Below are 27,520 nucleotides of genomic sequence, written 5' to 3' on the forward strand. Positions count from 1 at the left end.
TTTGTTGAATTTTAATGACGTGGCAACTTTAAAAAGATGCCAACTCATAGGTTTCAATGCTACCTTTGCAAATGAGCCTAACACGTAATGGATAACCAGAAGAAAAAAAAACATAAAATCTTATACTATGGTTCAAACCTTGAACCCAAAATTGACTCTGATGATTCTAAATTTTAAACCAATCCCTCACACTTTCAAATTCATTTTTTTGTGAGCAATCCTCGTGTCTTAGGGGTGAATTGAGAAAATATTTTAAAATGAAAATTTGTTGTAGTTTTGGCCAAATTCTTTATGAATTGGATTTTGATCTACAAATTTCTTGTATCATTAAAAAGAGTTATTAATTATCACTTATTTATTAGAAAATAAAAATGATTGATTATGTCTAAAATATAAAATGTTAGTTGGTCCAGTAGTGATTGAGGTTGAATTTAATAGAGAAGATCACAGTTTAATCACTGTAATTACAATTAGAAAGGGGTTAAAATCACTTGATGTCATGTCATAGGTGACTTCAAATTGAATTAGTCGATCTAATAAACCAAATACTGGTGGTGAAATTATTAAATAATACTAGTAAGAAACCCGTGCTACCGCACGGGTCTTGTCTGTATTCATATAACATGGTTCTAGAATTGACTTGTAAAAATCCTTCGTACATATCAATGAAAACATAACATAATACAACAAAAGTAGATGTCAATTTGAAGAAAATAGTACATGTCACTAATGCGATAACAATCAAAATACTAATAATGTAAAACAATAAATGAATGTTCATGGTGTTGTCTTCGTAGTACCACTTGATATTCATTCCAGGATATGTATCTGCAATTTTACTATATACAATTAGATAATAATGAGTAATTAAAATTTAAGTATGCAATTGAATAGTTGATTGCACTTACCAACTAACAGAGTGATTGGAAAACCTCCTTGTATACAACATTTGTGGTGGTAGAAGACGGGGCATTCTAGTTGTCATGAATTAAGATTTTTAGACCACCTTTTGTTGTAACCCTTGAAATTGCCACATACAATTGGCCATGGCTAAAAACAGGTGTAGGCAAATACAATCCGACGCTATCGAGCGACTGGCCTTGGGATTTATTAATGGTCATTGCGTAGGAGACAATGATTGGAAATTGTCTCCTAATTAGCTTAAATGGCCAAGGTGACTCAGACGGTGACACTGACATGCGAGGAATGTAAAACATGTTACCTATGTTCTTGCCAGACATTATTTTTGCCTCAATTACATGATTTGCCAACCTTGTAACAATTAATCTTGTTCCATTGCACAATCCTTCACTTTGGTCCAAATTCCTCATTAACATTATTGGAGTTCCAACCTTCAATCTGATCCTATGATTTGGTAGACCTGATGTTCTAAGTTTACTAAGAAATTCTGGTGTGAGAACTTCATAAGCTTCAGTATAACTTGTATCGGTTCTATCAATTGAATCGAAACTCAAATACTCTTTCTCTTCTCCTACATATTGAAAAAAATATATAAATCTTTATACGTTTGTAAAATCAATGTGAAATAATGGATTTTTTATGTATAGTATACCTGGTATCATGTCCAACACATAATGATTGATTTTTTCCACAACTTCAATGGTTGAGGCAAGTATTGCTTTTCCTTGTAAATATTGTACATCTTGAAAATTTTCCAGCAAATTGGGATAAGTACTTTACACTATAGATTTTATAGGATCCTCAAACTTGGATATTAAGAGTTCATGAGGAATTTCTATGTCAGCCAATCCATCATTTGGTTCACTAATTTTACCATCCCCAACATCTAATATCCACTTGGAGAATTATGCAAGTTCATTAGAAGTTATACCATCTCTTCCATGCTGAAGTCTCATGTTTTTTGTTAGTGTTAGAACCTGACAATAGTCCCATACATAAGAAGAACAGATGGAAGCATGTACGATATCAGAACGGCCTGCTCTTGGAACAACTGGAAGAATTTGGCGGAAATCTCCTTCGAAAACAACAACCTTTCCGCCAAATATTGTATTTGCAAGACCTTTTTTGCTCATCACATCTTTAAGAGTTTTATCTAATGCCTCAAAACAGTTTTTATGGGCCATAAGTGCTTCATCCCATATAATGACATTCGTTGCTTCAAATAACTCCGAATGTTCGGTGTCTTTGTCAATATTGCAAGTAGAGTTGTCAAGTGTTGGCACGGGAATTTTGAACTTTGAATGGGCAGTTCTACCCCCTGGCAATAACAACGAAGCTATCCCACTTGAAGCAACAGTAAGAACTATTTTTTTCTTAGAACGGATTGCACTTGATAATGTTCTCCACATGTAAGTTTTTCCGGTGCCTCCATAGCCATGTAAAAAAAACACCCCTCCCTTTTGTTTGTTCACAGCTTCCATAATTTGTTCAAAGATTGAACGTTGTTCATCTATACATTTAACATAAACAAAATTAAGTATTGAACATAAAAAGCCATCATATATCATATTGTCTCACAACATCATATAACAGTTATGTAAATAAACCTGTTAGGGCAGCAAATAAATTCTGGAATTTTTCACGTTCATTATCGGCATTGTAATCATGTTCGTCATAAATCAGTCTGTTGCCGACATGTCGTGTGACATACGAATCTGGATAAGGCATGTCCTTAAATTCATGCAAACTTCTTCGATTCAGTTGCATCATATTCTCAATTTCTATTAGTGTCAAATTTTTCAACTTAGTGGTTGACAACTGCATGTCTATAAATAAACATAGAAATTAATATCTATTATAAAGTTAGAATGTTTTTACAATATGAACACTAACATGCACTTTATATAATCTGATATGATTGTTAACACAAAGTAGATACAACTTGATTTGCAGTTCTGGAATCATGTTAATTCAAATACCACGAAAATACAGCAGGTCCACGAAATAGATTACTATTTGAGATATGAGAATTATGCTTCTTTTAAAAACACATAAGGTAACATGATTTACATTCAGATGCATACATAAATAAACCTTTGGTCCATAAATGTCTTATTTAATTGATTGGAATTGCATATAACAGTTCAAAATATAAGTACAACATGAATATGGTAAATATATTAATGTATTTAAATCTATTAGATAAAAAGAACATAACTTTTCTATTTGTAGCTTCTCTTTGTTGATAAAGAATACCGTCGGATAAAATCCTCCAAGTTTTTTCCCAAACATGTCGTGGCCTATCAATTGTACCGGATAGTAGCATAGTGACAAATAACTTTCTCAAAAAGTATCCGGAACCCCAATCCTTCGCCTCATTTATGGCTGCAACATATTCCTTGTCATCATTAAGAAATCCCATTTCGAAGCAAGCATCTCTATAACTTTCACGAACAATTCCACCGACCTTTTTTATATCCTCATAGCATGTTGGTCCCTTTACAACCATAAGCATCATTCTAAGATAATACAACTCACCGGTACTTGGAGGAACCCAAATTAGTCGTCCAATGGTACGACCTCTTTTACGTGGTTTCCATCGTCGATATCTTTTATCTTAAACAAAATTGGAAAGAAAAGCAGAGTATGTTAAATTCCTTCCCTCTTCATATGTCTTGTTTGCTTCCATCCAAGCTGTGAACATGGATTCCTTCACACTTGGTTTGTCAAGAACTTCATCTATCAGTTCATGATCAGTATAGTAAACTGGATTTTCGCCTTCAAGATGAAAATACAACCTTTCTACCGAAGGTGATCTCCCATGAATCGGAAATGAAAAAATCCTCCAACATGCTTCAGCCGGGGAGACATATCTACAATCTAGGTATTGCTTGATTTCATCTACATTTCTTACAATTGAAGTTCCATTTATGTCAGTTTCAACAACAACTGCACTTATTCGATCATACCCTTTGTTAATATACTTGAATAAGTACTTAACGGAAGTGCCTTGGTTACATCACTCCATATTGATGTGAGCTTGATATTTCTTCAACAGATATGGATTGTAAGGAACGACATATCTATTATCAAGAACAACTTTCTTTTTCACAACTGTATTTCCAGAATCTCTTCTTCTATACATGGGATATCCTTCTTGATCTACAATGGTTTGAGGCTGGAATGGTTTGGGAAAGAATTTGGAGCACTTACCATTTTTCATGCAAGGTGAAGACCTATTTGCCAAACCACATGGTCCATGAATCATATGTGTCTTGACCAAGTTATACAATTGCCTATCGTCATCTTCGGCTGGTATTTCGGCTGAAATGATTTTGTTTATGTCATCTGGAGTGGGATATTTGCTTGATTGATGCATGAAAAGAAGAATATGTGCATGTGGTAAACCTCTTTTTTGGAACTCAATGGTGTATATATATCTGAAATAATTAAAATTAGTAACAAATTATTAATATAAAATAATTAATATAAAATAATTAATATAGGTAAATATTAAGATAAGTAAATCAAACTTAATTCATGTCTCTTACATGCTACAACACGGCCTAAGACATGCTTCTTTGTTAAATCACACAACATCTCATCCAACTTTATTTTAAATATTCTTGCGATAATGTCAGGACGATCTTGAGTTTGCAAATTCATTGTGCTAAGCACCCTTTTAACTTCAGGCTAATTTGGATTGCATGTGAAGGTGACAAAAAGATCAGGAAACACAATTTGACTACAAATTGCCATTCCATCAAAGTATAGTTGTTCCATGTATCTCCGACTTCCAACATAAGTTGACGGTAAAACCACTCTTTTGCCTTTGTTTGCTCCTTGCATGGTTGTTTGTTGTTCTAAGCCAGATAAATTTGAGTACTTCGAAACTCTCAATTTTTTTGGTGCTTGCGTATGTAATTCAATCTTTGTGACTCCATCATAGTGAATCCATCAACCAAAAACTGTTGAAACAACCTCCTTGACCTCAAAAGTGTATGTGCTTCATCCTTCCTTGTCTGAATCCTAAAATTCATCCATTCTCGAATGGTGAGTTTATTCATCTTCCCTTTTTTTTTGGATTTGTTTCCCTATATAGAACACCAAGTCTAAAACCATCTTCTCCATATGGAAAGAGAAGTGGATATTGTAACGCAAGATAACTTGGATGAAATTCGCTAATTCTTTTTAGCCTTCCACTTTGTCTCTCAAGGATAATATCTCTTTTAGAACCTGTATCAACATCACCAACTATTAGTGCAGCAACCTCAGACACGGTAGGTTGGTTGTAAATTCTTCCATCTTTTGATCTATCAGCTATTAATTTCAGTTTGAGGTCAGGTACCGCATAATCCTTTAACCCATTTGCTGCCATTCTGAAAGACTTAGCATGTGTGTTGAATTCATCAAGCATAAGTTTCAACCTACTAACAGTGTTTGGTATTATATTTGGATTGTTACTGCAATGACATATAAAACAAATCATAAGCATGACTAAAGTAAGACAGTATTTCATAAAATAAATAAACAAAGACAGTATACAAAATAATATAAGGAGGTAAATTGTTATCAGAATTATTACCCTACGCCTTGCATCCTATGATGAATCTCATTATCAGTGTCGTAGATATAAAGCTGGGCAAATTTTGGGGTTTCTCCGTTCAAAGGCATCATGCTCCCAATCCTATGGCAAGACTGCCCATGAATTCTCATGTTGGGTGGACCTCTTCCAGTATTGTATCTGTTGTCAAATTTCATTCCAGGAGACGTAAAGGCAAACATGATGTTATATAGCCTGCAATTCTGCTGATAATTTGTAGAATGTTCATTATTGTTATCCGACAAAAGATTCTTGAGCAACATTGGTGGTGTTTTCAAAAGTGGCAGCACAACTTTACCATTTCCACAACACAATTGGAACTTAGGAACTGCACTATGCTTCCGTTTGTCAGTTTTCTCTTGATACCACATAAGTGCTCCACAGTGAGTGCATTCAATTGAAGGATCCCCAATATCCAATTAACCTATATAAAGAAAATAGAACATTCTACATATTAATATTACAGACTGTTTATAATAATCAATATTTGCAATACCAAATATAAAAAGGAAACAATTAAATAAAAAATGATACATGCATTCATTAATACAACTCTGCGGTGTATAAATGGTTCGATAGTCTTCTTCATCATCGATAGTTGAACTGGTGTCATAGTCTGGATTTTCATTTATGAATTCGCACGAATTGTCAGTGAGGGATTCATCAGTTGAATCTTCTTCAAATGATTCATTACCTTCATTGTTAGCAATTGTACTGGTAGGAATATTTTTTGTCAAAGTAGATGCTTGTCCCTGTTCAAAGTTTGAAAAATTATTCAATAAATTGGTAGTCATCTCTTGAATAAAGGAACCATTCATCTGTTTTTTCTTGTACACGCGTCTCCATTGCCATGTGTAAATGCATTATCATATATTTGACTGTGCATGGTGGACGTAATACAACTCTGAGGTGTACGTGTGTTGAAGCTGTCAGGTGAATTGAGTAAGACATGTCCACCATTAATAATGAACATACTGTGAACATTACTATTTGTATGAGAATTCTTATGTTGAATAATTTTCTTCCTTCTCTTACGTGCTAATGCCGATTTTTGCTGTGGGGATAATGTCTCAAAAGTAATGTTTGATTTGCATCCTACTGGTGTAGAGGTTGGTGTTGGGATTTTAGTTCCTGGTGAAGAAGGACAATTTTCATTCTCCAAACTTCTCCTCTTCAAGATCTTCGATGACACAACTTCATTAACACCGATGTTCAATCTTTTTTCAGACGAAGTAATCGTTCCACTTGCATAATTTGTAAGTTTCTGGTTTCTCTCTTGAATGACTTTAGATGTAATATTAGATAGTGGAGTTCTCAGAAAGTTTCTGGATGGAGGGTTGTACAAATAGGAAAAAGAGTTGTGGTTCATTAGATTTTCATCAACTCTGATCCTTTTCATCCTTCTGTCTTTGAGAAGTTTCTTCCTTTTTTTCCTTGCCATGGCTGCAACATTTTTCCTGTCAATGTTTTTATCGTTCATAACTTCTAAAATTAATCTCTGATAACTGCTTTGCATTACTTATCACATTATGCTATTAACACAATTCAATATATTAAAATAGCATGTAAAGTTATATTAAATATTATGTTGTTATAATTTGAAAGGTTTGTTGGTAAAAACGCAGTATTTATGGTGGCATAATATCATACAATGTACTACATAATATAATACCTCATTTTAAAACCCTTTTATTAATAGTTAGAGATTTAATTCACTTAGGATACTGATTGTTGTTCTACCAATGCATTGTTTCACACGATGCAATGATGTTTTAAGAGGTATTTAGTTACGATGTAATTAAACCAACCTATAATGCATTAAATATGGAAACTCAAAAGAAAAGGAATAATGTGAACAATAATGATTAATAGTAGCATAGCTTGCAACATGTGACACATTATACAATGCAGGCAGAATAGGTATGATGGAAAGATTTTCATCATTAGTAGGCTATGTGATATCAAATCAACTTCCCTAGTTTAACCATCTTCATAAATAACCATTGCATGTCCATATTTGTCTATTTAAAAATAGTTATATATATCAGAAGTTCATTGTGTGCTTGTTATAAGTTGGAACAATTATTTACTCTTCACTCTCAAAAATTCGAAGATGTCAAGCTCAGCCTTGGGAGGGTAAGCTGATCATCATCATATCCAATATTCATTCATCTCACAGTTATAAAAAAAGGTTATCTAAGAATGTTTGATTTAATTGTATTTTGATTTTTTAAATTAATTTTAACAGATGTTCTCAAATGAAAACTGGAATGCTCTTAAAGGTTAAGGAAGAACTTTATCAAAGCATCTTGGCATAAGTCATGAATATCCACAATACTATTACTTAACCTAAAGACCATATATGCTACCTGCAAAGAGAATAACAGTCTGATAACGCAAAGGTTAACATCATGAGCATAAGGAATGTAATTCAAATTAATGTAAAGAAAGGTACCTGCTCATGATGTTATTAAAGTTATTGTTCAAATTCACAAACAGTCACAACATGAATATAATGAGAATATGAAACATTTTTATATCGAAATGTTTGATTTAGTCTATTATACATTGATTATAATGTGTTATGATATTTTTAAATTGTTACTGAATAATTAACGTTGAACAAATAGTTGCAGATTCTATAATTGATATGGTAATTGGAAGGTTGATGGATGCAGTATAGTATGACATGCGTAAACTTAAAAGTTTAACTGATAACTCCCTTAAAATTGAAGATATCAAAGTGACATATAAATATAAATTTATAGCATGATAAAGATAATTGTTTTTGATTAATGATAAGTTGCCCAAAGTAACAAAAGAAGCAAACAACACCAAGAAATACATAAAGTCTATCAAAAACTGAAAAACGATAAAACCCCTAAAACTGTTGCAGGTTATTATTTTTCCATCTTTATATCCTTTGTAAGCTTGGTGGAAGACAGTTGGACACTCTCTAAATCATCGACTGCATCAGTTAGAGACCTTTTTGATGGAGTAAGGGCTGAATTACCATCTGTAGGATCATATCAGCAGATGCAGATATGGACTCCTGCAAATATCATGGAAAACAATTATCAGTATTACTATAAATGAACATAAAGCTATAGCAACATGTACATTGTATTGGAGTAAAAACTAACAGAAATAGTTAGCAAGTCCTCCTGTGACAATTGATCCGGAGTTTGAAGCTTTGAAGTATGCTGCAAATTATGATAATCGTTAATAACATATACTTAAATCAGGTATACATCAAATAAGTTTAAATGTAATACCTCCTCAGTTTTGAAGCTATCCCTTATCCTCTTACGGATATCCTCGTCACGTTTAAATGCAATTACAGATAGATGTGCCTTGTTGGGCAAAAATACTGCTCTTATAGCCAACTCCTTTTTGAGGATTGAATCAAGTTCGTAAGGGAATTCAAGTGGATCATATTCTCCAGACTGAATAGACAAAAATATGTGTTAACAATAGGTTAAATATGGGTTAATATTGAGAAAATACAAAGGTATACCTTGGTCAATTCTGTTTTCATTTGAAGAGCAGACTTTCCAATCAACGTCCCAAAAAATAAACTTATACTTGAATTTACCGTCGGAAGCCAAGACATCAAGCCTAAACCTATAACAAATATAACAATACTATAAGTATGTACATGTTCAGAAGTACAAAATAGTTTGGAAAGATAATCATGAACTACATAATACCTTGGAACAGGCTCTGCATGTTAGACGCTGGCCTTAGGATCTAGAGGGGGGGTGAATAGATCGTTCACAGTTTTACGGAGTTAAACGACTTTTCAGCGGAAGTGATTCTGAATCGACTCGCGTCTATTCCGAACCACTATCGAAACGATTGTATATGTGTTTAAAACCAGTCAAAAACTTGAGGTAAGTGATAAGAGTATACGTTGCAGAATCAAAGCGTTGCTCTTATTGAAAATCAGATTAACTTCTTGTATGATGGACAATGTTTGCAATGCAGTAAAAGTGATAGAAACAAATATACAAATACTTGGTGATAATGATCAAATTGATGGTGATTCAATATGTGATGGATTGTGATGTTTATATAAGTTCTTAATTCACAATCTTAACACTCGAATCGTTGATCAATTTGCTATTATAACCAAATATGAACAGAACGTAAATGAAAAAGTAAAAGCGACAAGAACACGATATTTGTTTAGGCAGTTCGTCGATCGTCCTCGCTACGACTACGTCTGCCCCCAATTCCAAACTAAAATTGGGTAATCTTTCATTAATGTTGAAAGTAGTATATACAAAGAAGATAACAAAGCGATAAACCATAAACCAATTATGTCGATCCTTTGAATCTTCTTCCCCCTTAATCTTGAGTCAGATCAAGGTTATCCAAGAGCTTCACTTTGATCCCTTTCTGCAGTGTCTTCAATTCCCTCGAACCCTTGTTCTTCAATCTTCACACTCAGCCGGATCCTCGATGAAACCTCTTGATAAAACCCCCCAAGAAACACCTATCTTGGAGGACAAAACCCGCAGATTTTATTCACCAAAAACCCCACAAATCTTCACCCACTAGGAATCTTCAATTCCGTTCCATGGACGTTATCGAACTCGATCACTAACCCTCAACGCAAGAATGATTATGTGTAATTGCGTTGGAGATGACGAAGAACGAAGATGAGAAGCCTTTGTGTATCTTTCAGTCGTTGGTGTTGCATTGAATAATTGAACCTTTGATAATATATATGATAGCTTAACAGTTGGAGATGACAGAAACAGAATTTTTGGCATTCTTGATTAGTTAGGTCGACCTCTTGTAGTGCTTAGGTCGACCTAGCAGAGCTTGCAGATTTTTGCTCCCAGTTAGGTCGACCTGTTTAAGGAGTAGGTCGACCAGAATCCTCTTCAGATGCATTCTGGGGACATTTTCTCAGATTAGGTCGACCTAGTTGTTGTGTAGGTCGACCTAGCAGACTGATATGTAAATTTCATCAATTTAGGTCGACCTAGATGGTGTGTGAGTCGACCTAGCAGAAGTATATGGATTTTTCTCCATTTTAGGTCGACCAGGGTTGACAGTAGGTCGACCTAACTGCTGCTTTTCTGCATTCTTCTTGTTTTGCTTATGTTGAGTCGACCTATATGCATAATAGATCAACCTGTTCTGTCATGAGTGATCAATGCTTGCTTTTTCTTTGAGTTTTCTGCTCCCGCTTTGTTGTTTGAATGCTTATTGAGTTTGCCATGAATCAAAAACATCTTTGAGTGTAATCTTGTATTCACATTCTCCCCCTTTTTGATGATGGCAAACCAGTAGTCGAGGCTTTGGTAGTAAGTGACAAATACTCAGCAAACTCAGCGTTTATCTCTCAACAAAGCTCCCCCGTACACTCAGCATCTATTTCTCAACAAGGTAATCTCTCAACAAAGCTCCCCCGTACACTCAGCATCTATCTCCCCCTTTGACAACATCAAAAAGATATACAACGAAAATAGAAGAGTAACGAGAGAAACATATAAAAAATAATCAAACAGGAAACACTAGCATTCATAGTGTAATAGATAAAATGTATACAGTGAAACCATAAGATCTAAAGATGTTTAAAAGAACACTACAACATACATAATCATTAACAGAAGCAAGTAGAGGTGACATAATATCCAAAGAAAACTTTGAATGTTACAATCAAGCACACATAATATTCAGACACATTTTAAAGAAAACTAAACTAAGTACTTAGAATATTCATGACAGTGATGGAATGAGATGTAATGATATGATGAAATGAAAAGATATGCATCCTAACGCCTTCCCCGTCTTCCTCTTCCTCTTTGAAATATTTGAGGACGGTCTTCTTCAACTTGTTCCAACAGATCAAGCACGGAGTGGTTTAGAGTATTGAAGCTTTGACTTATGTTGGCATGACGATGCAATGCCGTTTCCTCAAACTGATTCTGTCTTAGAGTCGAGTTGGAGGCAAAAGTCTCAAAATCGCTTTTGTGGTCTTGAATCAAGTTGTACAACGATTGATATTGTTGTTGTTGTTCTTCATAGCGATCTTGTTGGAGCTGTTGCATTTGTTGGAATTGAAGCTGTTGTGTGTTGAAGTGTTGTTGTTGAAGGAGCTGCATATTTTCTAACATGGAAATGATGTTGGTTTGATCTGGCGGAGTCGGAGCCGTGTATCCCCAAGGGATATCCTCTTGTTGTGAAGGAACATATCTCCAATTTGCATCTGTATCTTGTGCAACATCTTCCATGTGATGATCATCATCATTTGCATTGTCTTGATCAAGTCCTTCTTCTTCATTTCCTGCATTGTTTCCAAACTCCGTGGGATCATCATAGTTGTAGATAACCTTCCCTGTTCCCTTTTGAATGAGATAGTAGGTTTTCCTAACTGGATTCCAATGGTATCCCATAAGAGTCAAGGTGGTTTGTGAGAATTCTTGAGATTGATGTATGCGAGTGTAGTGTAAGTGATCAAGTCGCATGCCGAAGTGATTGAAAATTGTTTGAATGATTGATCCATAACACAGGGCTGTAGTTTTCTGTTGGACCTCATGAAACTTAGCAGCTAGGAAGTGAGGCCAATGTATACGCGTTCTATTTTGCAGCAGATACATGAGCACAACTTCATTCCTTTCAATTCTTGAATACCCTCCTGCCCTTGGTCGAATGATTCTTGAGATTACCCAATTTAAGAGCCTAGGATCTCGCTTCAGATGACCGGCTGTTATTGTTTCATTAGGTCTGTCGAAAACGGAAGGGTCTTTGAGGATAGTCTTCATGTAGGCCTCATGGTCATAGTTTCCCGGTACATCCCCGTCTACCATACAGAATTCATCACCTACAATTTTCAGACCAAAGATACTAATCCAAGCCCGTTTGTCAACAACATGCGACCTAGAGCCCATTTTGAAACGGAAATTACAACCATCCCCTTTTGTAAATCCTGCATAGAAAGCCCTAACGGTATTTTCACAGTACGGAGTATCACATTGCACTAAGGGATGAATATTTTGATGTTCAATCAAAGCAGCGACATCGGGGATATGCATGTTTTTGACAAGATTTGGATCATAGGTATATTGCTTAACAATTTTTCTTTTCATCTGCCAATTCTCAAAATTTTCCCTACAATCAGGATGAACAAGAGCACTTACCGGTTGAGATGATGAACTAGAAGCAATTTCCTTTCCTTTTCTTGATTTTGGAGGCATGGTTGAAGATGATTTGTGTGAGAGGGATGATTTTTGACACTCTTTGAACTTTGAGGAATTAGGGTTGGCCGTACACAATGATATGAGAATGAGTGGGAAAGAAAAAAGGAATGATTATGAATGAATGGGGATGGGTCGGGTCGACCAACAGACCCAAAATTGGAAATTTTTGAACCAGTAGGTCGACCTAAATGAGGGTCTGGTCGACCTAACAGAGGTAGTGAGAAAAATAACCAATTTAGGTCGACCTAAAGAGTGGGTAGGTCGACGTAACTGGACAATTTTAGTTTCTGCTGAAATTTTTCTTCTGTAGGTCGACTCAGATACAAGGTAGGTCGACCTAAATTGCTTCAAAATGTTTGAAATGACTTAGAGATGTTGCTATATGATGAATTTATGCTTAGTTGCTTGCTTGTATGCCCAAATTATGATATGTTATGAGTGGAGATGATGAACACATATGTAATTGAGATATATGGGTAAGCATACTTGAAGTCACTATAAGCATGATAATTGATAGCATATTATAGAATCAATAAAATTTTTGGAAGTGAACAATAAACATGTTACCGCTTTCTCAATGTGTAGGTGTTTTGTCATCATTGTGTGAAGTCCTCTTGTTAGTGTGCCATACTCCTAGATTTGATGATGAATTGTCTTGATAGAATGTTTCATAGCTTGATTGCTTGATTTTTGCGAAAAACTCATCTAGTATCGATTACTTGATGTTCTCCCGGATGCGGGACATGGTCCCAAACAATATTCTGCTTAGAATAGGTTTAAAATTTCTTTGCAAAGCAACTTGCCAATTGCACATCAAGTAATGCATCTTTTGTGTTTTTCGGGTTAACTGTATTTGTGATGTATCTTATACATTTGTGGTGGCCAGGTCACCTGCATTTCCTTTGCCAAGAATAGTTCTTCATAGATGACATACCAAAAGTGATATGTCTTCCTTTTATGTGTCTTGAGCATCAGCTATCAAGAGACCACCACCTTTTGGCGATGTCAAGACACTTTTCCTGCAAAGATTAATTTAGAGTGGACGGTCCCCAATCTTCATTGAGTCCTAGATGGTGAGTACAGACATTGTTGCACTTAGGCAACCATTGAAATACTCCTTTAGGAACTAAAATTCTCCTAAATTTGCATTTTTCAATGGTATGTCCCTTTTTGCAACAATAATGACAGGTAATATGATGAGAATATGGTGTTTTGCTAGTTGATACTTTTGGTACAAAAGTGTATTTACTATATAAAGGAGTATACGATCTTTTGAACTTATTTGGATCAACGGCAAAAGTCACTTTTGGTTGTAGAGCCTTGTCTAACTTGGCTTTTAGATCTCTTACTTCTTTTTGCCAAATGTGACATGTCTCACAACCAAACCATGATGTAGGATCTATTTCAACTTTATCCTTTTGAATGTCTAGCATAGATTGTTTTAAAGCTTCCATATCCTTTTCGGTTTTCTCAACTTTTGATTCAAGATATGAAAATATTTTCTTATTTGAGGCCAAAAGTTTGAAAGCTTTAATTGCATCTCTATGTAATTCTTCAAAAGCAAGTTTTAGTTGAGAATGAGATACCTTATCTACGAGTTCAGGTTTAAGATGACTTACAGCTTTCTTTTTCTTGTGTTGATGAGCCATGAAACATAGGTTTGCTGATTCTTCTTCATCGCTTGATGAGCTTTCACTAGATGAATCACTTTCCCATGCTATGTAGGCTCTTTTAGATTTGTTATGACCTTTGCTTTGGTTCTTCTCTTTTTCCTTCTTAAGGTATGGACAATCCGGTTTGTAGTGACCGGCTTTCCCACAATTGAAGCAAAGGCCTTTGATTTTTCCTTTGTTGTCGTCATCTTGTTTGAACTTGTTTGATTGCTTTCTATAGTTGATCAAGCCTTTATCAGAATGTTTTGCTCCATTTTTCTTTAGATATTTGTTGTATCTTCGCACAAACAGTCCCATTTCCTCATCATCGGAGTCTTCGTCATCACTTGTATCACTATCCTTTGGCTCTTGTCTTGAGGTCTTGGAGCTTGAAGCTTTTAGAGCTATTGACTTCTTCTCTACCTCTTTCTCCATGTTCTTTTCTTTCTTTGCCCTTTTCTCATGCATGTCAAGGCATTTAAGGTGTTGTTCATGTTCCTCTAGTTTACCAAAGAGAGTGGTAATGTCTAAGGTGTTTAGATCATTTGCTTCCTTTATTGTTGTAACCTTGGGTTGCCATTCCCTGTTCAAGCATCTTAAGATTTTGTTAGTAGCAACTGCATTGGAAACAGGTCTATCAAGAGAATTTAACCGATTTTTCAGGTGAACGAATCTCTTCTGCATGTTTTCGATGGATTCACCATCTTCCATGTGGAAGAGTTCGAACTCTTGAGTTAACATATTGATCCTAGCTAGTTTGACATCATTCGTTCCCTCGTGGGCAACTTGCAATGTGTCCCACATAGCTTTAGCTGATCTACAATGGGAAACGCGATAGTATTCATCAACTCCTAGAGCTGAGATTAGAATGTTTCTCGCTTTCCAATCGTATGCATATCTCTTTTCATCTTCAGCATCCCAAGTATTTTTTGGTTTTGGAACAACTGCACCAGCTGCATTTGTCATGGTGATCTGAAAGGGACCATTGACAATAGCTGTCCAGATGTTCCTATCAATTGCATTGATGTGGACACACATACAATCCTTCCAATAGCCATAGTTTTCACCGTTGAAAACTGGAGCTCTATTGTGAGCCCCTTTAGGTCCGGAAGCCATCTTTCCAATAAGTGTTTCACGTAGCACGGAATAAACCAGAGCTCTTGATGTCACTTGTTAGACGCTGGCCTTAGGATCTAGAGGGGGGGTGAATAGATCGTTCACAGTTTTACGGAGTTAAACGACTTTTCAGCGGAAGTGATTCTGAATCGACTTGCGTCTATTCCGAACCACTATCGAAACGATTGTATATGTGTTTAAAACCAGTCAAAAACTTGAGGTAAGTGATAAGAGTATACGTTGCAGAATCAAAGCGTTGCTCTTATTGAAAATCAGATTAACTTCTTGTATGATGGACAATGTTTGCAATGCAGTAAAAGTGATAGAAACAAATATACAAACACTTGGTGATAATGATCAAATTGACGGTGATTCAATATGTGATGGATTGTGATGTTTATATAAGTTCTTAATTCACAATCTTAACACTCGAATCGTTGATCAATTTGCTATTATAACCAAATATGAACAGAACGTAAATGAAAAAGTAAAAGCGACAAGAACACGATATTTGTTTAGGCAGTTCGTCGATCGTCCTCGCTACGACTACGTCCGCCCCCAATTCCAAACTGAAATTGGGTAATCTTTCATTAATGTTGAAAGTAGTATATACAAAGAAGATAACAAAGCGATAAACCATAAACCAATTATGTCGATCCTTTGAATCTTCTCCCCCCTTAATCTTGAGTCAGATCAAGGTTATCCAAGAGCTTCACTTTGATCCCTTTCTGCAGTGTCTTCAATTCCCTCGAACCCTTGTTCTTCAATCTTCACACTCAGCCGGATCCTCGATGAAACCTCTTGATAAAACCCCCCAAGAAACACCTATCTTGGAGGACAAAACCCGCAGATTTTATTCACCAAAAACCCCACAAATCTTCACCCACTAGGAATCTTCAATTCCGTTCCATGGACGTTATCGAACTCGATCACTAACCCTCAACGCAAGAATGATTATGTGTAATTGCGTTGGAGATGACGAAGAACGAAGATGAGAAGCCTTTGTGTATCTTTCAGTCGTTGGTGTTGCATTGAATAATTGAACCTTTGATAATATATATGATAGCTTAACAGTTGGAGATGACAGAAACAGAATTTTTGGCATTCTTGATCAGTTAGGTCGACCTCTTGTAGTGTTTAGGTCGATCTAGCAGAGCTTGCAGATTTTTGCTCCCAGTTAGGTCGACCTGTTTAAGGAGTAGGTCGACCAGAATCCTCTTCAGATGCATTCTGGGGACATTTTCTCAGATTAGGTCGACCTAGTTGTTGTGTAGGTCGACCTAGCAGACTGATATGTAAATTTCATCAATTTAGGTCGACCTAGATGGTGTGTGAGTCGACCTAGCAGAAGTATATGGATTTTTGTCCATTTTAGGTCGACCAGGGTTGACAGTAGGTCGACCTAACTGCTGCTTTTCTGCATTCTTCTTGTTTTGCTTGTGTTGAGTCGACCTATATGCATAATAGATCAACCTGTTCTGTCATGAGTGATCAATGCTTGCTTTTTCTTTGAGTTTTCTGCTCCCGCTTTGTTGTTTGAATGCTTATTGAGTTTGCCATGAATCAAAAACATCTTTGAGTGTAATCTTGTATTCACACTGCAGACACATGTTTGGAATAACACATCAGTTTTCCATCCTTTAAAGAGACACTTCTAGTACATTCATCATAAAACCATCCTGACTGCCCACATTCAAATTTTTCCAATGTTGCAATGGTGACACAGGTTGTCTCCTGAAGGATTAATAGTTACAACTAAATTAAATACAATATTTAGACATATTTATTGTAAATTTAAAAAGTAGATTAATTCATAACTCTTACATCACGAAGAATTGCAATTTCTTCCAGACTCAAAATTTGAGCTTTCCACACAAACTTATCGAATTCTGAGAACTGTGAGTTCTGCGTGACATCCACTTGCAGACTCGAAGAAGACAACAATGGTAATTCATTCTTCAGACTTGTTAACACATAAAAGAAAGATAGATGAATCAAAAGATGAGATAAATGTGTAAAATAAAACATTGCAATAACACAGGAGTATTTAAAACTTATACCTTTCTTTAAGCTCGTTTATCTCACTAACGCTAACATCATTTATCAATAATCTTGTGCCACTCCATGCGTTGGATACATTCAATGGATAAGCTCCTGAAAAGTTATTTAATCACTCATCAGCACAATGTTTTGGATGGTTATTAAGACCAATCAAAAATTTGATACCTTGTGCTTCCTTAATTCTTGCATTAATAAGTAAAACAACAATATTGCCATCATCCTTGTTATTTGTATAATATTTATAGAGTTGGACAACAAGTTGACCCCATAGAGTACATTGAACAGAGCTTTTGCTGCATCCAAAAAAAAATCTATTAATAAAATATAAACATGATTTTGCAAAATGCGATATTATACAATAAAGACCTCATGTCAGTCAATGTGAAAACCACTTTGCTCTTGTTATTGTCAGGTATTATTTGGGATTGAGAAATCTCAGTAACTCCTCCAATGACATCTACAAAATAGATAATGATTGTGATCAAACATAATATTCATGTACACCAAAGTTAAGATACATTAAAAATTAGTATTTGGGTATAACTCACCAACTAACAAATTAGACTGAAACTTTCCTTCAACTATTGCATCGAAACCAAGTATGTTTAAGTAGTTTGAAGGAATGTTGTCAATGTCCATTTTTTTCACAGAAGTAGATCCACAGAAAACCAATTTGCAAATATGCTTTGTAGACCTAAAAGAGAAGTCATTATTCGAGACTTTGAAATTCTGCATAACGTATGAACTTCCAATTGCCAACTGCATCTTGAATTTCGGAACCAAATAAGATGGCACAATAGCTTGAATCAAATCCAGCTGAAAACCATAATTTATTTAACAACGTTAGAAATTAGCAATTTTGCAGATGTTATCAGAATTAAATGTTATAAATTATAAAATTTGCAGATGTTATCAGTAACAAACATACACAACTTTGAATCAACTAATACCATCTCTATGTGCTCCTTGTTTGAAGCACTGGTTACAGTCCACATATGCTTGCATCTAACAGCAATTTTCCATAAATCTTTGGAATCATTGATATCTTTAACAGCTTCAGTAGGGCGAGACATTCCAAATATGCTTCTGTTTGCCATCAAAAGAAACAAAAATAATCCAGGTTAATGTTGCAAAGAAGTGAATACCGATGAAACACATAATAGGATTTGAATAAAACATAAAGCAGAATCGGATTTCAGAAATGATGAATACGGATGAAAGAAAATATCAAATGCAAAGCCACAACCTTTTTTCGAATTCAATGGATGTAAAGGAGCACCGGTTAGTGGAAGGGAAGAGAATTCCATGGATATATGTAAGGTTTCGAAATCAGAAATCAAAAATAATTTAGGGTTTATGGGAAGTTGTAAAACATGGAGAATTGCTATGTAATGCTCCGTATTCCAACCCAAAGCAATTAACCTACATAAATAGCCTTGCCATAGGTAATTATTAAATTAATTTAAATTTGAATTTTAAAACTAATTGGAATAAATATTTTATTGTGTTAATATGGAAAGTTGTAGAACATGGAGAATTGCTACGTGATGTTTCGTATTTCAACCCAAAGCAATTAACCTACATAAATAGGCTTGCCATAGGTAATTATGAATTAATTTAAATTTGAATTTTAAAACTAATTGGAATAAATGTTTTATTGTGTTAATAAATGGAAGGAATAAAATAAATAAAAAATATATCAAAAAAATATGGTGACGACATCGACATGTCAGCAACAATAAATACGAAACTAATGTGGTGCAAGTATTTTGAGAAATGACTTATTTGTCCTTTTATGATTAGTTAAAATTAATTTTTGAGTGGACATAATCGTGTTTTCCAAGTATTTAGATTTTTATAGTTTTATAATAGATAATAGATTAAAACACATTATTTATTAATAAATAATAAATTAATATAATAAATTATATTAATAATAAATATTAAAAACAACTAGGTTTGTTTTAGATTGGATTTGAAAAAATGTCTTAAATCTAACTTTTTGCGGTTTTGCGATAGTTTTAGAAAGGTTTTTAGAAACGAATTCAATAGTATTTAATATTTTGGGAGTTTTCTTGTTTTTTTAATCGACTCGTAATTTTTATATGAATCAGTTTGGTTTTAAAGACCTCTATTTAAAAAACATCGTATCTAGCCATTCTTTAAGCAACGTGTGTCTCTCTCCTTGTGTACATATCTACCAAGCAATGTACCATTACTAATTCCTTCTATAATCTTCTATTTTTAAAATAAAAAATAAAAAGAAATAAAAACACATATGTGCAGCTACTCCTTTTTAATTGCGAACCAATCATCTTAAAATTTATATTCACAGGTTTAAGAGATATAATATTGTTATTCAAGTTTTTGAATTCTCTTTAAAAGATTAACCGCTTCCAATGTTAAAAAATCAAAAGTGTCAAAGATAAATAACAAAAAAATTTGTTGAATGTTGGAACATGCTTTTTCATGTTTGACTACTTTATTTGAAATAAATTTGAGAGCTGTTTATCCCACAGTAAAATCATTAGCCCTCAATTTCACCAATGGAGAAACTTCAATCCACACAAACATCTTTCCTTCCTACCCACCATATATATACTAGAATATCTGTTGACCTAAGTATCGATCCTTCAAGTGGGTTAGTAAAAAAATGCGCATGCGCCTCTTTCTTCACAAATAAACAAGCAAAATAATCCTAACAAAACAATATTGATATTTGAAGTCTAGAAGTTTAATACAATTAACCGCCTGTTACTCAAATATATCTAAACATACACTTTGAAAATTTCTAACATGTGATTGGGATAATGATGCCATGCAGTCAAGAAAAAGTGACATTCACATTATCACAACTGGATTATCCATAGATCAAGATCTAACTGTACATATATTAAATTTAAATATTTTTTTATTTAAAAAATCTCAAATCTAATTTGATTGGAATGATTTTCACAAATGAAAATCCAAACAAATTAAATAGTATTCAATTTTTTTAAAGATCAATTTTTATATAAATCTATTTTGATTTGAATACATCTAGTTAGAATATACATACCTATTATTTTCCTTAAGCAATGTCTCTCTCTCTCTCTCTCTATATATATATATATATCCTTATGTACCTATCTGCCAAACATAATGTACCATTACTCATCCTTCCTATAATCTTCAAACCAAAACTATGCCATAATCCTTTGTCGGCTGGTAACATAAACCTAAGATTTAGCATTCAATTTTTCCTCCCTACCAAAGACTATTCTGGTCATCATTTCCTTCAATGCTACATTTTTAATTCTTCTTGATTTTGATATATATCAAACACAAAACTCATAACAACTTATTTTTAAGATACCTTAGTTTCCTTTACTTCAAGAAACCTAAACAAAATTAATTAAATGTTGGGTGAGTAACCATTTCTATCTGACTAGTGAACAGCATCAAGCATACGTGACACCATATACGCAATATATGCTGGTTTTTGGGGCATTGGTTTTTATTGATATTTAAAGAAGTATAATATTTGATATATTTAAAGTTAGGTAGAAGTTTTCCATCATTTGATTTTTATGTACTAAAAATTGAAGTCAATGGAAGAAGTTAAGAACTTCACCAATTAGTGAGCCCACATAAATTTGAGGGTTGCTATCTTTGAAAATTTTCAGCTACATGTACTGTTTCCCTTATGCATCCGGGCGGGTCAGGTTGATATGCATAAGGTATATCCTTATGCACGGTGCATAAGTCTCGTACGAGTAATATTTAAATTGTTTCGAGTAACATTTTAATTAGAAACGAGTAATAATATCATAATCTATGAATAATATATGCATTATTTGTACACATCTATTAATTATGAGTAAAATATCGTGGTGTAGTTTATGTCGGTTTTAAAATAAAAGTCAGCTCTGGCCTCGGTTTTAAAATATCGTGGTGCAGTTTATGTCGGTTTTAAAATAAAAATGGTCCAGCTCTGGCCTCAAGTGAGTTCAGCTCCCTCCCGATCACAGTTGCGGGGATCAAACCGTAGTCCTCTCTATCAAGTTCAGTGCTAATCACCACTGAACCAACTAACAATTGGTGAGTTTCATGTTTTTTTGGGTACAAGTAAACATAAGAAACATAGATATTTGTAATTTCTTGGGGTACAAGTAAACATAAGAAACATAGATATTTGTAATAAGTACTACATTATTGTATTAACTACCTCAATTTAATTTAGAGACCACTTTAATTTAATTTAATCACTTAATTGAGAAATTAAGGGAAAGTGTTACCACAATGGACAAACCGATTTGTCTGTTTCGACCCACGTTCTATACCTTTCTATATTTGTAGTTATATATACTATTTTCTTTAGCTTTCTTTCTATACATTGAAATTTAAACCATGGGGTCAGTTCATTTAAATTTATATAAACATTGCCTCCATGACCACTGTGCCAAAACCACAAAAGAAAGAAAGTTTGAAGAAGACATTTGACAAGATATGCATTTGTATTTGGCTAATATTAAAATTTAATAAATAAACATACGAATTTAATTTAGTGATGGGTATACATACATGAAAGTGTCTTCTATTTTTCTTCCTTTTTTTAATTCAAAATTTTTCAAAAAAATGATTTTTAATCATAAATAGTTTTAGATTACCACTTTTAAGATTTGTGCATGATAATATACACTAACTATTGATCCAAATTGTATACTAAAACATCAATCATGTTTGAATTAACATTCAAATTCAATGTGAGAATGAATTTCTAAAGAAGTGAGTTTCAACTTTCAATCTAGAAAACGACCCAAATTTTAAAAGCAAATAATGGGCCCTTATACTATACATGAAAAGTTCTTGACAATTTCTTTATAAACCTAAATTTTTTTATATCAGCGGTGAAATTTCCAAAATATTTTTATATTTCAGAAATGTATCTCCGAAGTCATTTTTTTTCTAAAAAATAAGTTGATTTCGAAAGTGCAGTTCCGAAAACACTTTATTTAAAAAAAAATGTATTTTCGGAGATGCATGTCCAAAATCATATTTTTAAAAAAAAAAAAAAGTGTTTTCGAAAATGCACTTCCGAATTCAGCCCCTTGAAATATTTCGGAAATACATTTCCGAAATATTATCTGATACAGAAAACATAAATCAAGGAGAATCAATTGTATTAATAATAGTATAATTATTTGTATTAATTAAAATATATAATTAAATATATATTATTTTAATCAACATATCTATTTAATAAAATAAAATAAAAGAAATATATATTATTTTATAATATATATATATATATATATATATATATATATATATATATATATATATATATATATATATATATATATATATATATATATATATATATATATATATATATATATATATATATATATATATATATATATATATTAACATTTAATTAATCGATTAATTTACCAATTACATATTTGGAATATTAATATTCTTTTATTTTACGACGTATTTTTGGTTGAATGTACGGTTTATCTCTTTTATTTTATTTAGTTTGTGTGTTAATATATATAGTAGCATTTAATTGATCGGTTAATTTACCAATGACATATTTGGAATATTAATATTCTTTTATTTTACGATGTATTTTTTATTTTTGGTTGAATATACGGTTTATCATCTTTATTTTATTTAGTTTGTGTTTTAATTTGTGTGTTAATAAAATTTGATACATCAAATTTAAAATATTGAAATATTTCGGATATGCATATCCGAATTAACCAATTGTTGAGATTAATTCAAAACTGTATATTTTCCTTTGTTTTAGTTAAGCTACTATTGGTTAGTTATCCTAGCTGGCAGGTGTGTATGTCACTTATAAATAGCCAATATTATGTAAATAAACTGGTTACTCTTGTTAATAAAAGCTTTGAGACTTTTCTCTATTACCTCACTCTCTCCCAACTCTTATTGCTGCGCATAATCTCTTCAACACAAATCTGTGTTCTAACAATTGGCATCTAGAGCCTGGTTTCGATATCAGGGATACTGTGAAGTGATAGATTATGGTCAGAAAAGATGAATAGCAACGGTCTTGGATCAAATATTTTGGTTCTTGATAGCAAGAACTGGGATCGATGGAGTGCACTGATGAGATCTCTGTTTGGAGCACAAGAAGTGAGTGATATTGTGCAGAGTGGCTACGAGGATTTGGTAGTAAATCCAACCGATGCACAGAGAAATGCATTCAAAGAAGCCAAGAAATAAGACTGTAAAGCCTTGTTTTACATCCAGCAGAATGTCGATAATCAACACTTCGAGAAGATATCAAAAGCAACAAGATCCAAAGAAGCGTGGGACATCTTAGAAAGCTATTACAATGGTGGAGAAAAGGTAAAACAAGTGAAGCTGCAATCCTACAGAAGAAAGTATGAGATGATGCAGATGGAGGAAGATCAAAAAGTAAGTGACTACTTCTCGAAGCTAATTGCCATTGTAAATCAAATGAAAACCTGTGGGGAAAATATTACAGATCAAATGGTAGTAGAAAAGGTACTGAGATCTTTGAGTCAAAAGTTCGATTTCATAGTTGTAGCTATCCAAGAAGCAAAGGATGTGAAAACAATGAAGATCGAAGAATTGCAAAATTCACTAGAAGCACATGAACTCCTGGTGTTTGATAGAAGTTCTGAGAGATCAATTCAACAAGCCCTTCAAGTTCAGACCTGCAAGAAAGAAGGAAATCAGAAGGATTTCAGAAGAAAAGGAAAAGGCAAGCCAAGCTGGTCCAAGAGTGGAAAGAACAAGGGTGAGGACAAAGCTGAATCTTCAAAAGGAGGAGGCTTTGGCAGAAATCAGAACAAGAAGAAGGACTTTGACAAAAGCAAGGTGAAGTGCTTCAACTGTGAGAAGCATGGACATTTTGCTGATGAATGTTGGTTCAAAAAGGAATCAGTTGAAGAAGCAAATTTGGCCCATGGAGATGAATCTGGTACAGTGCTGCTGATGGCCACAACCAGTGATGAAAGAATTAAGAATGAGGAGTGGTTTCTTGATTCAGGTTGTTCAAACCATATGACCTCACATAGAGAATGGCTGACAAAGTTTGATACAAGCAAGAAGACAAGTATCAAACTTGCTAACAACAATTGCCTTGAGGCAGAAGGCAGTGGAAATATAGTGATTAAAGGAAATAATGGCAAGAGAGTCATTATTGAGGATGTGATGTATGTTCCTGAGATGAAGTGTAATCTCATGAGCATTGGTCAACTAGTGGAGAAGGGATTCTCAGTAACCATGGATGGTAATTCTCTGAAGTTGTTTGATTCAAGGAAGAACTTGGTGCTCAAATCAAACATGTCAAAGAATAGAACATATAGGTGCAACATATCAAGTGAAAACATGATGTGTCTGTCAGCTGCAGTAAGTGAAAATGCTGAAGAATTATGGCACAAAAGGTATGGCCACTTAAACTTTAGAAGTCTTAGTGAATTGAATTCTAAAGAACTGGTGTATGGCCTGCCAAGACTGAATGTCAGAAAAACCATCTGTGAAGTGTGTGTTAAGAGTAAGCAAAGCAGAGGTCCATTTGTACCTGAAGCACCAAAGAGAGCTAATGTGGCACTGCAAGTAGTCCACTCAGACATCTGTGGACCATTTGAAGTGTTTTCATTAGGGGGAAGCAGATACTTTATCACATTTGTTGATGAATTCACAAGGATGATATGGCTGTATACAATTAAGCTAAAGAGTGAGGCTTTAGAGGTATTCAGAAAGTTCAAAGTCTTAATAGAAAAAGAAAGTGACAAGTCTATTAAGATCTTAAGAATTGATGGAGGAGGGGAATACACCTCAAAAGAATTTGAAGCTTTCTGCACCAATCAGGGAATTATGCATGAAGTAACAGCACCATATACACCTCAGCATAATGGATTAGCTGAAAGGAGGAACAGAACTTTACTGAACATGGCAAGGAGTATGATCAAGCAAAAGAATCTGCCACATAAATTTTGGGGGGAAGCAGTAACTACAGCTGCTTACATCCTAAACAAATGTCCTACAAAGAAGCTGAAATTGAAAGTACCAGAGGAAGCTTGGTGTGGAAGAAAACCCAGTGTGAAGCATTTCAAAGTTTTTGGATCCCTGTGCTATAAGCATGTACCAGATGCTAGAAGAAGCAAACTTGAAGATAAAAGTGAAATCATGATACTTATAGGCTATCACCCCACAGGTGCCTATAAGCTCTATAACCCTGCAACTAGAAAGGTACATGTCAGTAGAGATGTGATTGTGAATGAAGCTGAAAAGTGGAGATGGGAAGAGGAACCAGTGTACAGTGAAGAAAACCAACAAAATTGCATTTATCCTGACTCAAGTGATGAATCAGAAAATGAAGAAGTGGACAACGATGATATAGGTGATTCAGAAAATGAAGAAGTGGATCTGAATAATGAAAATGAACATGTAGAGGTAGAAGGTACTATGAGACCTGAAAGAATCAGACATGCTCCAAGGAGGTTGAATGACTGTGAAGTAATTTCAGATAATGCAGTAAATGATGAAGGTGATATTATTCACTTTGCATTATTAGCTGACTCTGAACCTATCAATTATGAAGAAGCATTAAAGATAGATGCTTGGAAGAAGGCCATGGTGGATGAGCTCAATTCAATTGAGAAGAATCACACGTGGGAGCTAGTTAACCTGCCAGACAAGAAAAAGAAAATAGATGTAAAGTGGGTGTTTAAGTTGAAATTAAATCCTGATGGAACAATTTCAAAACACAAGGCCAGGTTGGTAGCTAGAGGCTTCTTACAAAAACATGGTATAGATTATAATGAGGTGTTTGCCCCTGTTGCGAGGCTTGAAACTGTGAGATTAGTAGTGGCCCTAGCTTGTAAAAGAAGATGGTCACTTCATCATCTAGATGTCAAATCAGCCTTCTTAAATGGTCCACTTGAAGAGGTTGTGTTTGTGTCACAGCCCCCTGGGTTTGAAATACAAGGCAAGGAGAAAATGGTGTATAGACTTCATAAGACCCTGTATGGCTTAAAACAGGCCCCTCGAGCCTGGAACAGAAGGATTGACCAGTTCCTAACTCAAATAGGTTTTACAAAGTGCACAGTAGAATTTGGTGTATATGTGAAAAATGCAAAAGAAGAAGAAGTCATGATAATCTGCCTATATGTGGATGACCTTCTAATCACTGGAAGCAAAATAGCAAACATTGAGAAAGTGAAAAACAAACTGAAGTCTGAATTTGAGATGACTGATTTGGGTGAACTCTCATTCTTCCTTGGTATGGAATTTATGAAGACAAAGACAGGATTACTGATGCACCAGCAGAAGTACATTGGTGAGTTACTTGAGAAGTTTGAAATGAGTAAGTGCAACTCAACCTCAAATCCATCAGAGACAAACTCAAAGATTGATGAGTGCAGTGATGAAGAGAGAGTGGATCCAACACTGTTTAGACAAATAGTTGGTTCACTAAGATACCTGTGCAATAGCAGACCCGATATATGCTACTCAGTCAGTGTGATTAGCAAATTCATGCAGGATCCAAGAAAAACTCACTTGATGGCTGCTAAAAGGATACTTAGGTACATAAAAGGCACAAAGGAGTTTGGCTTGCTGTTCCCAAGTGGAAACAAAAGTGAAAGGGATGAACTAATTGGGTACTCGGATAGTGATTGGTGTGGAGATATCATAGATAGAAGGAGCACTTCTGGCTATGTCTTCAAGTTCAATGAGGTTAGCATATCATGGTGTACCAAGAAGCAACAGGTGACTGCACTCTCATCCTGTGAAGCAGAATATATTGCAGGGACATTTGCAACATGTCAAGCAATATGGCTGAATTCAGTAATGAAGGAGTTAAGGTGTGAAGTGATGAAGCCTCTCATACTCAGAATTGACAACAAGTCGGCTATTAGTCTTACGAAGAATCCAATCTCACATGGCAGGAGTAAACACATTGATAC

General features: G+C 34.3%; 2 protein-coding genes across 2 annotated transcripts; both read right to left on the reverse strand.

Moving 5' to 3' along the window:
* Positions 1–974: 974 nt before the first annotated feature.
* On the reverse strand, positions 975–5,895 carry LOC131618973 (uncharacterized). Its single transcript, XM_058890120.1, has 8 exons — positions 5,507–5,895; positions 5,158–5,384; positions 3,640–3,870; positions 3,178–3,537; positions 2,529–2,747; positions 1,853–2,431; positions 1,574–1,663; positions 975–1,492 (listed from the first exon to the last, which is right to left on the reverse strand). The coding sequence occupies exons 1-8, from the start codon at positions 5,893–5,895 to the stop codon at positions 975–977; spliced, it is 2,613 nt and encodes an 870-aa protein (XP_058746103.1).
* An 11,204-nt stretch (positions 5,896–17,099) lies between these two features.
* On the reverse strand, positions 17,100–23,557 carry LOC131618974 (uncharacterized). The gene is made up of 8 exons (XM_058890121.1): positions 23,487–23,557; positions 18,518–18,653; positions 18,116–18,383; positions 17,934–18,024; positions 17,733–17,860; positions 17,567–17,660; positions 17,331–17,469; positions 17,100–17,240 (listed from the first exon to the last, which is right to left on the reverse strand). Exons 1-8 carry the CDS (start codon positions 23,555–23,557, stop codon positions 17,100–17,102), a joined length of 1,068 nt encoding a protein of 355 aa, XP_058746104.1.
* Between the last annotated feature and the right edge of the window lie 3,963 nt (positions 23,558–27,520).

Source organism: Vicia villosa, linkage group LG7, assembly GCF_029867415.1.
Source record: "Vicia villosa cultivar HV-30 ecotype Madison, WI linkage group LG7, Vvil1.0, whole genome shotgun sequence".
In the NCBI taxonomy this organism is placed as follows: Eukaryota; Viridiplantae; Streptophyta; class Magnoliopsida; order Fabales; family Fabaceae; genus Vicia; species Vicia villosa.